The 14472-nt window shown below is 43.0% G+C and overlaps 1 protein-coding gene across 11 annotated transcripts in view; it reads right to left on the bottom strand.

Moving 5' to 3' along the window:
* Positions 1-14472, bottom strand: part of DOCK9 (dedicator of cytokinesis 9) — a 350201-nt gene that overhangs the window by 65070 nt on the left and 270659 nt on the right. For 7 of the 11 annotated variants that reach the window (XM_069757992.1, XM_069757993.1, XM_069757989.1 and 4 more), the window contains exons 37-39: positions 11268-11315; positions 7711-7847; positions 1725-1840 (exon numbers count right to left, since the gene is read on the bottom strand). In XM_069757992.1, coding sequence (XP_069614093.1) covers positions 1725-1840; positions 7711-7847; positions 11268-11315 — 301 coding nt within the window. Of the gene's footprint in view, positions 1-1724; positions 1841-7203; positions 7248-7710; positions 7848-11267; positions 11316-14472 lie in introns of all 11 variants that reach the window. The other 4 variants (XM_069757997.1, XM_069757996.1, XM_069757994.1 and 1 more) reach the window with 2 other exon arrangements.

Raw genomic sequence — 14472 nt, 5'->3', positions numbered from 1 at the left:
ACTCTTGTTCGTCCATGTATATATTTGAATAAAGGACTTCATTTGACAGCAGCATCGGGGTGAGTGCCACTTTCATTTTTCTTTGTTTGAATCAAGACGATATTTCTTACAGTTGAGCACCACCCACTAGCTACGATCTTGGATTATATGCCATAGTGATCCTATACTGAACCACATGCCTTAAGAGATTGAGAAAAACCTTATGATTGCCTAGTTGCCTTCCCATCTTTACTTTCAGATATAACTTACTATCATGGCAAATGACACTAAAACCAATGGTAATTCCTGTATGTACTCATGTATAAGCCGAGTTTTTCAGCACATTTTTTTGGCTGAAAATGCCCCCTTCGTCTTATACACTAGTAATTGTCCCAGTTTATGGCAGAGAAGGGGAAGCGGCGGAGCAGTAGGTCACAGGAGGCAGGAGCCGGCGGATGCGGCTAAAGCCTGTGCCCACTGCTAAAGATAAATGAATATTCACTGCACTGGCAATGACTATTCATTTCTCTTATAGTGCGATAGTGCGCGCACAGTTACAGCCGCCGACTTCCAGCAGCTGCCATGCTCTCATGGGTGCCAACTCATTAAGATAATGAATATTCACCTCTCTCCATTTCCATAGGCGTTGGAATGGGAATGGGAATAAGGAGCCATGTATACAAGGATAGGGATAAGGAGCCATGCAGACAAGGACGGGGATAAGGAGCCACGCATACAAGGACGGGGATAAGGGGGCCATGCATACAAGGATAGGGATAAGAAGCCATGCAGACAAGGACGGGGATAAGGAGCCATGCAGACAAGGACGGGGATAAGGAGCCATGCATACAAGGATGGGAATAAGGGGGCCATGCATACAAGGATAGGGATAAGGAGCCATGCATACAAGGATGGGAATAAGGAGCCATGCATACAAGGAAGGGAATAAGGAGCCATGCATACAAGGATGGGGATAAGGAGCCATGCATACAAGGACGGGGATAAGGAGCCATGCATACAAGGATGGGAATAAGGGGGCCATGCATACAAGGATGGGAATAAGGAGCCATGCAGACAAGGATGAGATAAGGAGCCATGCATACAAGGACGGGGATAAGGAACCATGCATACAAGGACGGGGATAAGGAGCCATGCATACAAGGATGGGAATAAGGGGGCCATGCATACAAGGATAGGGATAAGGAGCCATGCATACAAGGATGGGGATAAGGAGCCATACATACAAGCATGAGAATAAGGAGCCCATGCATACAAGTATAGGGATAAGGAGCCATGCATACAAGGATTGAATCTGGAGCCCATGCATACAAGGATGGGGATGAGGAACCATGCATACCAGAATAGGGATTAAGAGACAGTACATACCTGGCTTATACTCGAGTCAATAAGTTTTCCCAGTTTTTTTAAGCAAAATTAGGTGCCTTGGCTTATACTCGGGTCAGCTTATACTCGAGTATATACGGTATGGTTTTTTTTAATTTTAAAATGAAACTTCAACTATTCCTGGATTATCCAGGCAGCCTAAAATACTGTCTGTAGGAAATGAACAACAAGACAGGGAAGACTCATTATGCAATATTACAGCCAACCTATAGAACATAGTTTTCTATTGAATACTCATTTTTCTCTATAAGAAATTGTGTAAAACATCTATTATCCAAGGATGCAAAAAAAAAAACTATTTTCATATAACAACAAAAAGGAAAAAGGAAAACAGCACATACCTTAAATGCCATCGTGAATAATGACAAAGTGTCCAGGATTGTAAGGCATACTTCAGTAGCTATGTTTGCTTCAAGTAACGACTGGTGAAGAATATCTGCATCTGAGTGGCCATAGCCTAAAGAAATGGACAAGCATTGGGTAAACATTTCTGTAAAAGATCATAATACATAAAACTGAATAGCAGAAATATCAGTATATAAAGAAACATTACTCTGGAAACAGGATAAAACATTAAGTAAAAACGTGAATGGCTGTGACCAATAATTTTCAAGTTCAGTTACTGTGACTTTTCATTGGATAAACCTTTTGGTCCAAGACAAAGTCATAGATAAGAGTAGAAAGCAAACGTACAGATAGAACTCTGTTCACATCAGTGTTGTTTCTTCCATTTATCACACTTGCCACAGCACTGTGCTGGATTTATTGCATGATGGACACAGGCTACGACTGCGACCTCCAATGACTTATCACAGGGTCTGGGAGGTTCTGCTGAGGTGTCCATTCCTTTTAAGGGAAGAACAGCCTGTCATACCTAATGGGGGTCTTCAATTCAGATGTGAACAGAGCCCATTTTACAAACAGGTTTTCAGGAACCAGTTATAAGAAATAAACAATGAAAGTATTCTTGTCTTTGTATCGACCATAGCATGTATTGAAACAGACTGCACAAGCGCCAAGAGTGCTGCAGTAAAGCTTCACTAAACGTTAGTAATGACATCTAAGGGTTCGTTCACATAGGTTAAGCACAGAGCATGTATTTGCTCTAAAATGTGCAACAGAAATCAGAAGAACCTTGGTTTTCGGGCATGGATTTCTGGCTTACAAGGACCATGCCATTTAATTCATGCTGCCCAAACCACAGGCAGGATTATCACAGCGTGACGTCATGATTGCAGCCAGGCTCTGATAATGCTGTGCTTTAAGGCCCCGTCACACATAGCGACGCTTGAGCGATTCCGACAACGATGCGACCTGTCAGGGATCGCTCAAGCGTCGCTATGTGGTCGCTGGTGAGATGTCAAACAGTGAGATCTCACCAACGACGCAGCAGCGATGCGGCGACCTGTAGCGACCTGTACAACGATCCTATTTCATGGCGATTCAATGGGACGTCCTGTCAACGAGGTCGTTGGTAAGGTGTCAAACACAGCGATGTGTGCTACCCAGCGGGACCTCAACGATCAAAAAATGGCCCAGGCCATTCCGACACGACCAGCGATCTCACAGCAGGGGCCTGATCGCTGCTACGTGTCACACATAGCGAGATCGCTACTGAGATCGCTGTTGCGTCACAAAACTTGTGACTCAGCAGCGATCTCGCTGTGTGTGACGGGGGCTTTATTCTGAACAGCTTTGGCAATTCAGAGTAAACATGAAAAGTCGGCCGGGGACAATGCATCACAGCTGACTAGTTCTATGGGGTGTCTGCGCAGGTTCTCCCTGCCCCATTCCAGTTGACTGACAGGTCTCTCCCTCTGTGTGCTAGGAGAGCAGGGAAGGGAATAACTGGCTGAGGACCTACTTTGGACTAATCACCTGAGATGCGAGTCCTCGCGCGGTGTTTCAATGGTTACACTGAATCGCTGCCGTGATCGGGTAGCATTATTGAATGACAGATTCCCTTTAAACTGCAGCAGTCAGCTCAGAAAGGCGGCTGATCTAGAGCTAATGCACTGGCCTCTCTACCTGCTGCAGTTTTCGGGTGACATCTGTATTGAAACACTTTCAAAAACTGTATGAACAACGCGGTTCTCACATTGAAAGAAATCCGGCTTGTTTAGTAAGCATTTTATGCAAACTTTGGGGTTAAAATTTTACATTTTTTATGCCAAAATGTGTTTTAAGAAAAGAGTAAATTTCAATTGGACTATGAGAATATTTCACTTTTCTGTAAAGACATTTTCTCCAGTGAACAATTGTCTTTTTAATCACTCAGAAGTGAAAATAGTCCGTTTAGAAAAGAAATCTCCAGTAAGAATGAGTAATCCGAACAATCCAGGATATACAGGATAGACAGAATATACAGGATATCCAGGATATACAAGGCCATCACTGACATCATAGCAATACATGCAGTTAGGCAGCAATCCACAACTTGGTTTATCTTCTGTCATTTACTATCAGAACAAAAGCCCAGCCGATCAGTTACATTATAGGCCACTCTCTTCACACCATAGTTATACCATATGTCAGATGTATATGACTGAATACATTATATGTTTTTATACTACACTTTTTAGTCCAAGAAATAGTAGTATTATTTCCATAAATGTACATGGATCCAAATTTATCACAAAATTTACATTTCACCCACTTGGAGAAATAAATATATTACATTACAAATACAGATCAGGATATAGCAAACTGTATCAATCACAAGTATACAGTCGCATCTGCGGGGTGATGTAGGTATACATCTGGCATAAGGCACAGACATGCTACAGGCAGTGCACACACAACCATTACATACTACGGTCCTATCCACACCACATGCCGGTCATAGAATTGTACAGGTATAGTCTTGTTGTTTTTCTTCCTAACCCGGTAAGTCAGTAACTGACTAGTAATAGTAATATTATGCTATGTTAGACATTTACCTGCAGTATAGAATTAGTAAATGCACTTCGGTCCGGTCCAAATGTTGGCATAAGAAGACCTCTTTAGCATACATTTGGCCCCCTAAAAGAGTATGAGTACATCATAGGATGCATTTACATATTCCAGCCAAGCATGGCCTTCAGATGTAGCCCATAAATGTGGTGTAAGCAGAACCTCTACTATGCGGCTTTATTATATCAAGAACACAGGATTCTCAGGAGAAAAGGGCTTTCAGCTTTGACCGACACTCAACGCAGCATTAAAAAATAAATAATATAAAAACCCACTATGGAAAGCAAATGGAGAAAGTACTTTGGCATAAGAAGCTGCTGGACAACAGTTCTTCTTGGCAATCCATATGATGGACAACATACGCATTTTTGGCCATCATCTCTTTCCCAATTCTTACAATGTGAGACATTGCTATGAGGAGCACATGAGCTACTGCCGCTCCAATCACATTAGATCTTCTATATATTATAGACACAAATACATCGGTGTTTTCCAAATGGAACATACAAGCATCAGGCTTATTTTTTTTCCATTAAAGCTAGGTTCACACTAATACAGTGCTCTTCTGTCAGAATCAAATAAACAGTCCATGTTTTCATGTATTCCTGTAAGAGAAGAATTCTCCCAGGACTGAGGCCGGACCGTGTCCACAGTGACTCCATTGGCTTCTTTTAAGTGAAGGGCACCATTAAGGCACTGTTGGGGTTCTCGCTGAACCACTGTTCTTCAGGGATTCCAACAGAAACCTGACGGAGTCCTCAGCAGAGACCACTGTATTACTGTAAACCCAGCTTGTGCGAGTCCTGATCACATTTTCAGTATGATAAAAGGTGTGAAACACAGAATAGGCTTACCAGTGTAGAAAAAAAGAATGGAGACAAGGTAACATACATCAAGCAGGATGGCAAGGCAAAATGGAGAGAGGAGCATGCATACTTTCAAATGACTTGTGTGGAATACAAATGGTTGGGTTTCAGATTTTGGATGCAGAAAGTAAAAATCCATAATGATTAATGTATGGAACAATGAAATGATGATAGGGAAATGTAGATGTAATAACCACACATCTATGACGTACTGATCTACAGCTACCCTCAGTATTGTTATACAAGTCCATTATTCTAGGACAATGAATATAAAGTCTACATTGCCTTCAGATTCATTCCAGGACTTTTGGTATTATAGTCCTAATAGTGAAAGAAATCTAGCCACAAGCCAGCTGTCCTGCCAGGTAGGGACTTTTTATGGTCTTTACCACAGGGGTGGTGCTCATAAGGTAATTGTACAGAGCAGCCAAAAGACACATGCCCACAGAGAATCATGCAAGCATCGCCCCCTTAGTAAAGACCATGCAAAGTAACCCCTAAATAAAAGGCCCATACCTCGAACTATATAGATAGATTATAACTATATAATATAGATTTTACCTATGGTCATTTGAAAATACATAAAGGTAACTAATGATAGCGTGCCAAAGTCATGCTTAATAGTGACACGAGTCCCAAATATTCTCAATGCACGCTATACAGAGAGATTTTAGAGTCCATCTCCCCATGCACATATCTAGTAGGCCTTTCTGTTATACGTAACATACTTTTTTCCAGGGAGCATTGCCTATAAGATGCAGGTTTCCAGGCTGGTACTACATCAGAATAACATAAGACACAGAGTAACGCAGTGTAATTACAGTATAGGATGGGAGAACACCTGTATAGCTTCAAGCATTGGTTTTCATTTGTTGGTTTATAAAGGGCTGATGACAACTAAATCTGCTTCTGTTCAAGGCATTTCAGGCAGCTAAACAGGTCTTATGAAGACAGAAAAGAGGGCCGACCCTCTTTTCTGTCTTCATAAGACCTGTTTAGCTGCCTAAAATCCTTTTCCTTGTATTCCTCCAAGGCCAGTCTCCATTGGCTTCTGGTATTGCTTCCAATCCTACTCTCATATAATCCTAATGAGCTAACTCGCCATAGTAGAGGGTCCATCCAGAATAAAGGGCAACATGATGCGCCCGCGATCACACCAAATAGGATATTACTATAGTAAATGGTTGGCATGTCAAAGTTATTATAGAGGTTGCTTCATTTATGGAGAATATATAAAAATAGTGAAATATGAGCAAAAAGTTTGGCTTCCACATATTTATAAGAATCTCTTGTTTTAACAGTGAGTGAAGTACCAGTAGATGTTACATCAGCACAGAATAGGGTAGTAGGGTTTACAAGAACTGCACTATGCCTGAGACTAATTCAGAAAGAAAAATACTAGAGCTATTGAAAAGGTCGGTCCTCCTGACACTGGATATGGAGAGAACTACGGGTCTACAAGGAGAATTGTGGTATTTCTTCTTTATTAAACACCAAATTATCTGATCTAGTGCACTCTGCAATTACATATCAAACAAATAGATGTTAGTTTTGGTCTTATGTTCAGCAGACTGCGTAGGGCTGAAAGATCTTGGGACGCAACGTTTTTAACCCCTAATCTGAGAGCAGCATAATGTAGAGACAGAGAGCTCAGCATTCAGAGTACAGTTTGCTGTATTTTCATATACATCGCTGGGATCAGAATCTCTACCCCTACATCGTGCTGCTCTCAGCTGGGGAGCAAAATCCTAGGGACAAAGTCCCGTTTGGTCATTCCAGATATAACACGGTTGTTAGTAAGAAGCCAGATGACAATAAAACCAGTTGCTACTAAGCAATTAGGTGTTTCCATACACATTAAAATGACGCTGTGCCAGGGGTTATGTACTAAACAACATTCAGTAGGACTAAAATAAGAAGGAAGCAAAGCAGGAGAATTATAACAACTTTGGCTTAACGTAGTGCAGACTTCTAGGCCAAAGTCAACCTGATTGAATCTTACCATTTTCTACAGCTATTCCAAGTATACTTGATATCTTTCTCACACTGAAAACACAGAAAAAGTCAATTCATTATTGAATGCTTTTTCATACACATAACTGTGGACATTATAGTCTCAGCTATCATCGGCTTTACTGCTGGCACCTGGAGGTTAATGTGTGCGGAGCACGCTCTGCCAGGACCATGCAGGCACACGTCCAGATTACTGGTCACAGTACAGAGGAAAACCTGCTACTGGGAGGATTCAGAAACCCTCTCCATCATAGATCTACAAACCATGAATTGTCATGTCATCTCTGTGGCTGCACAATACAAGCAGAATCGTGCCGCACACATTATCATCTGGTGTCCATGAGCAATCCTGTTCAGGGAAGGAAAAACATGAAATTGAGCCCAGATTGAAAAATCTTCTAGAGTCCAAGTGTGGTGCAGAGAGGCTTTGGTACGTGCCAGTGCTGTGGTGGTACAAGAAGAGGCGGCCGATAGCGAAGATCATCACAGAACTTACTGTGGTTAAAAGTGAGAGAGTTATCCAGGCTGCTGAGCTGCTGCAATCTGGCATGCATCATCCCTGTCCTGTTACGGGAAACAGGTAATGTCTGAGACTTTCGGTCATGAACTATGGGTCCCAACCCATCCTGGTTCCTGTAAGATGAGTGGAAATGGGATAGAAGCACCAGTTAGATGTGTCCCCACTGCAGAGAAGTGGGGGCAGTTAGTAAAGCAGAGAAAACACACAACCTTAAATAAAAAATTGGGTCTAAAGCAAAATAAAAAAATTATATTAACCATAAGAGCAACATGCTACAAACAAAGCGCTAAACGTCAAATCTGGGTATTGGTCATGAATATTACTCGCTATTTACAACTAGATAATTAACTAGGAGACTCCTAAACCAAACTATGGTCCAATATGACGATAAAGAAATGTGTTGATGCAATTAGCTATGCTATGAATTGTTCCAAAGGGTTAAATTGGAAAACGCCATACAGAAAAGGCATGCAAGAGAGTAAAAAGCAGCAAGGCAAGGTGATTGGTGATTTTCTTACCCAGCAGGAAGGGAGAAGAGCCATATACTTTGTTATACTTGCCAGCAATCAAGTGAGGAAAACAGAAAGAGTGAGGTGTGTTAGCAATCAGCCGAGGCTGGCTCCCTAAAGTGTACCACCACCATCAGTGCAAAAGTGAGGGCCAAGGCAGGACACGCAGACATCTGAGACACCTTATTATTCATGTTATCATGTGAGATACCCGGAACATGCACTCGGCACCATGGATCATGCTTACGTCGGTGTCAGTGTACACAATGTGAAGTATGACGTTAATCCCAAGAGTATAAGGTTGTGGGAACATAATAAACATGGCCCTTACTGAAGCTGGTCATAGACGTGAAGATTATTTGTAGCAATTCAAACACTTATGTAGAATTTACAACTTTTTTTTTTTTTAACATCAATATTGGCTGATGCCAAGACACATTCATTTCACATTATCCATGAGATACATTATCCATACACTGAGAAATATCCATTTAGGCATGCCACTTTCCAATATACTATAGAATTTAAGAATCAAACACTAAATTGTACAAGAATCATTAAAGGGAACCGGTCACCCCCAAAATCGACAATGAGCTAAGGCCACCGGAATCAGGGGCTTATCTACAGCATTCTGGAATGCTGTAGATAAGCCCCGATGTATCCTGAAAGATGAGAAAAAGAGGTTAGATTATACTCACCCAGGGGCGGACCCGTCCAATGGGCGCCACGGTCCAAGGCCTACTATCTTCATCAGATGACGTCCTCTTCTTGTCTTCACGTTGCGGCTCCGGCGCAGGCGTACTTTGTCTGCCATGTTGAGGGCAGAGCAAAATACTACAGTGCACAGGTGTCGGGCCTCTCTGACCTTTCCTGGCACCGGCGCACTGAAGTACTGTGCTCTGCCCTCAACAGGGCAGACAAAGTACGCCTGTGCCAGAACCGCAGCATGAAGACAAGAAGAGGACGTCATAGTAAGAAGATGGGAGGCCCCGGACCAGACAGCGACTCCCACAGCAGCGGGACCGCCCCTGGGTGAGTATAATCTAACCTCTTTTTCTTATCTTTCAGGATACATCGGGGGCTTATCTACAGCATTCCAGAATGCCGTAGATAAGCCCCTGATGCTGGTGGGCTTAGCTCATTGTCGATTTTGGGGGGTGACAGGTTCCCTTTAACGGGGTTGTCAACTACTTGGACAAGACCTTCTTGATCTAAATGTTTGACCCCAATAAAATAAAAAACCTATACTCACCTCCCGTGCCATTCCAGAAGTCAGGACTCACGGTCCTGGGGCTCTCGTGTCGGTGTTGGGACATGTGACTCTCCTCACCTTTGGACAAATCGAACATGAAGAGGATGTCCGGGCTGCAGCCGCTCTCTCACTTCTACTTCATGTTCAATTTGACAGGAGGCGAGGACAGTGATGCCAGCGCTGATTGGTCCCCAGGGTCACATGTCACAACAACCACACGATAGCCCCAGGACCGCGAGTCCCGACTGCTGGAACGGCGACAGCACGGGAGGTGAGTATAGGTTTTTTATTTTATCGGGGCCAAAGAATCAGCTCAAGAAGGGGTTGTCCTAGTAGTGGATAGCTTCTTTAACTCTATAACCAGCTTGTGCCATGCTACAAAAAATTATAAAATTAACCCTCTTAAGAAAATCTGAGTAGTAAGACACAGATGTACAGTACTGTTAGGTTTAAGTAAAACATGAATTAATCCCAGGTTCATTAATTTCTTCCACACACTTAATTATTATGGTCAAAATAAATTAAGAAATAGGTCATATACATAAAGCGTGCTATAGTGATGACAGAATATAAGACAAGGCTGTGTCTGTGCTACCTCCAGTAGTAGTATATTTAGTGCCAAGGATGGGATCAAACACCGCACTGTGAGACCAGGATGGAAGTTTTCAAAGTTGTAGCAATGAAGTTTCGGATCTAGCACAAGGTTAAAAAAAACTGCAAAATCTTTAAGTTTTATATAAAAACACCCAAAAAACTCAAAAGTAAACTTTGGGAAAAGTTTTCTTGAGCTTGAAGGATGGGATCCAATCCTGTTCTTGGCATTAAATATACAGCTAAGTTAGTGACAGGTTTAGTTTGTGTGCCCTAAAGGAGTTGGTCCAGGATTTACAAAATTATCCTAGTAGTAGAAAATGTTAAAAAAAATGTTTTCCAGTGAAAACATAACTTATATTGCTTCGCAAGTGCTGGCACTATGTATATATGGCATTAGACCACTTAGGCCAGCTTACATGAAGGCATAGCATGTCATCATTGCGAGACAAGCAAACATAGGCCAATGGGGACCAACAGAGGTCAAGGAAGGTAAGTCTTCGATATTTTTACTTTAATACAATGCCTGCTGTTTAAATAGTTTTAACTGATGGACAAGCTGATCATATGAGAAATATTCATTCAATTATCATGGGATGAACAATAATCAATCTCATACTGTGCTTATAAATTATTTTCCATGAATCTAATGACATGAACTAAGAAAAAAAAAATACCCTCATTGTACAACCTGCTACATGTTCAATCAATTTCATTAACTGCATATATTGCAGGACTGTTTTAGTGCCAAGTTCATGCTCCTTTAGAAGCGCCTTTCAACTGCTGCTCAATAATGAGAATAAGCAGTACACTACATTCAGTCTGTGTATGGGAATTCTCCTGAGTCCAGGGGTTAGGAGCAGACAGGCTCACATAAGGTCCGTCCCCTTTCCTGATTGCTTGAACATAGTGTACAGTTCTTTGATGAGCAGCAATCGTAAAGAGCATCTAAAAGAGCATGAACTTGGCATGGACACAGCACTGCAGCATAATATTTGGGAGACAAGAAAGTAAAATAAGGTAATGAAACATATCATAACTTTGCAATGCCTGGATGATAAATAATAATAACAATAAAAACGTTTAGTTACTTTCAAACAGAAATACAAACAAAATCCAGTCTGGAAGCAGTTACATACAGAGGTGTCATGATGTTCACACAGCTCAATGTAACACTATACCTGGCAATGTATCGCTTCCCCATATACTGGAACTGATGAAGGCATACTCTGCAGAGGCGAGACAGATCACACAAAAGATCAGTGGAATATGACAATGTTATAATAGCAAACAGAAAGAAAGGGATTTGTAAATTAGCCATTTCTGAAAGAAAAACTAAATTGAATCTATTATTTTAATTTCTAGAACTGCAATAACGGACAATAAAGAGGTTATAACTTGTATAGTGGCTTGTGAAAGTATTCACCCCCTTGTTTTTTTACCTATTTTGCTACATTACAACCTGCGTTTAATTATGTTTGGAATCCGATTTGTGTGTGATGCATCAGCACTAAATGGTCTAAGTTAGTGAAGTGAGAGAAATGTAGGCATAAATTACATTTATGGGATCCAATAACTAAAACTTGGCATGTGCATATGCATTCACTACTTTTCCTATGAAGCCCCTAAACATTTCTGGTACAAGCAATTACCTTCATAAGTCACATGTTTAGTGAAAGGAGGTCCACCTGTGTGCAATCTAAGTGTCACATGGGGTCTGTCAGTATATACACAGCTTTTCTGAAAGGCCACAGAGGCTGCAACACCATTAAAGAGTTATTCCCATCTCCAATATCCTAGCCCAATATGTAGTAGGTGTATTAACCCCATAGCGACCGCCGATACGCCTTTTAACGGCGGCTGCTAAGGGTACTTAAACCACAGCGCCGTTAATTAACGGCGCTGTGGAAAAAGTACATAGCGCCCCCCAGAGGCCGATTTTCTCCGGGGTCTCGGCTGCCGGGGGTAGCCGAGACCCCAGAGAACATGATTCGGGGGTTTTTTAACCCACCCCGCATTTGCGATCGCCGGTAATTAACCGTTTACCGGCGATCGCAAAAAAACAAAAAAAAACAAAAAAAAAAACCGCGATCTCTTTTTAATTTCTCTGTCCTCTGATGTGATCGCACATCGGAGGACAGAGAAAAGGGGTCCCAGGTGGCCCCCCAATACTCACCTAGCTCCCCTGATGCTCCTCGTGGCTCCCGGTGGGTGCCGCCATCTTAAAAATGGCGGGCGCATGCCCCGCGAGAATCTTTGGGGTCTCGGCTGCCGGGGGTAGCCGAGACCCCAAAGAGCATGATCGGGGTCGGTTTTACCGACCCCTGTTTTGCGATCGCCGGTAATTAACTGTTTACCGGCGACTGCAAAAAAAAAAAAAAAAAGTAAAGTGTAATTCTCTGTCCTCTGATGTGATCGCACATCAGAGGACAGAGAAATAGGGGGATTCGGGGACCCTACAATACTCACCTGTGTCCCTGGATCCTCTTGCTGCTCCTCCTGGCGCCCGCCATCTGTCTCCATCTGCCGGCCGGCAGGAGAACAGCAGTTGGGGCTAAAATTAGGGTTAGGGGTAGGGTTAGGGGTAGGGTTGGGGCTAAATTTAGGGTTAGGGTTGGGGCTAAATTTAGGGTTAGGCTTCTTTCACACTTACGTCGGTACGGGGCCGTCGCAATGCGTCGGCCCGACATACCGACGCACGTTGTGAAAATTGTGCACAACGTGGGCAGCAGCTGTAGTTTTTCAACGCATCTGCTGCCCAATCTATGTCCTGGGGAGGAGGGGGCGGAGTTACGGCCACGCATGCGCGGTCAGAAATGGCGGATGCGACGTACAAAAAAAACGTTTCATTGAACGTTTTTTGTGCCGACGGTCCGCCAAAACACAACTGATCCAGTGCACGACGGACGCGACGTGTGGCCATCCGTCATGATCCGTCGGCAATACTAGTCTATGGGCAAAAAACGCATCCTGAGGGCACATTTGCAGGATCCGTTTCTTGTCCAAAACGATGGATTGCGACGGATGCCAAACGACGCAAGTGTGAAAGTAGCCTTAGGGCTAGGGTTAGGGTTGGGGCTAAAGTTAGGGCTATGGTTGGGGCTAAAGTTAGGGTTAGAGCTGGGATTAGGGTTAGGGTTTGGATTAGGGTTGGTATTAGGGTTAGGGTTGGCATTAGGGTTACGCTTGGGATTAGGGTTAGGTTTGGGATTAGGGGTAAGGTTAGGGTTGGGATTAGGGGTGTATTGGGATTAGGGTTAGGTTTGAGGTTAGGGTTGAGATTAGGATTAGGGGTGTGTTGGATTTAGGGTTTTGATTAGGGTTATGGTTAGGGTTGACATTAGGGTTGTTTTGGGGTAAGGGTTGTGATTATGGTTAGGGTTAGTGATTAGGATTATGGATCAGGTTGGGATTAGGGTTAGGGGTGTGTTGGGGTTAGGGTTGGAGCTAGAATTGGGGGGTTTCCACTGTTTAGGTACATCAGGGGGTCTCCAAACACGACAGCCAATTTTGCGCTCAAAAAGTCAAATGGTGCTCCCTCCCTTCTAAGCTCTGCCGTGCACCCAAACAGTGGGTTACCCCCACATATGGGGCATCAGCGTACTCGGGGTAAATTGGACAACAACTTCTGGGGTCCAATTTCTCTTGTTACCCTTGCGAAAATAAAAACTTGGGGGCTACAATATCTTTTTTGTGAAAAAAAAAATATTTTTTATTTTCACGACTCTGCATTTTAAACTTCTGTGAAGCACTTGGGCATTCAAAGTTCTCACCACACATCTAGATAAGTTCATTGGGGGGTCTAGTTTCCAAAATGGGGTCACTTGTGGGGGGTTACTACAGTTTAGGTACATCAGGGGCTCTGCAATCACAACATAATGCCCACAGACCATTCTATCAAAGTCTGCATTCCAAAAAGGCGCTCCTTCCCTTCCGAGCTCTGCCGTGCGCCCAAACAGTGGTTTACCCCCACATATGGCACATCAGCGTACTCGGGATAAATTGGACAACAACTATTGCAGTCCAATTTCTCCTGTTACCCTTGTGAAAATAAAAACTTGGGGGCTACAATATCTTTTTTGTGGAAAAAAAAATATTTTTTATTTTCACGACTCTGCATTCTAAACTTCTGTGAAGCACTTGGGCATTCAAAGTTCTCACCACACATCTAGATAAGTTCCTTGGGGGGTCTAGTTTCCAAAATGGGGTCACTTGTGGGGGGTTACTACTGTTTAGGTACATCAGGGGCTCTGCAAATGCAACATAATACCCGCAGACCATTCTATCAAAGTCTGCATTCCAAAATGGCGCTCCTTCCTTCCGAGCTCTGCCGTGCGCCCAAACAGTGGTTTACCCCCACATATGGGGTACCAGCATACTCAGGAC

Source organism: Ranitomeya imitator, chromosome 3 (genome assembly GCF_032444005.1).
Source record: "Ranitomeya imitator isolate aRanImi1 chromosome 3, aRanImi1.pri, whole genome shotgun sequence".
NCBI classification, from domain to species: domain Eukaryota; kingdom Metazoa; phylum Chordata; class Amphibia; order Anura; family Dendrobatidae; genus Ranitomeya; species Ranitomeya imitator.
Note: the sequence above shows the minus strand (reverse complement) of the source record. Positions and strands in the feature narration are given on the sequence as shown.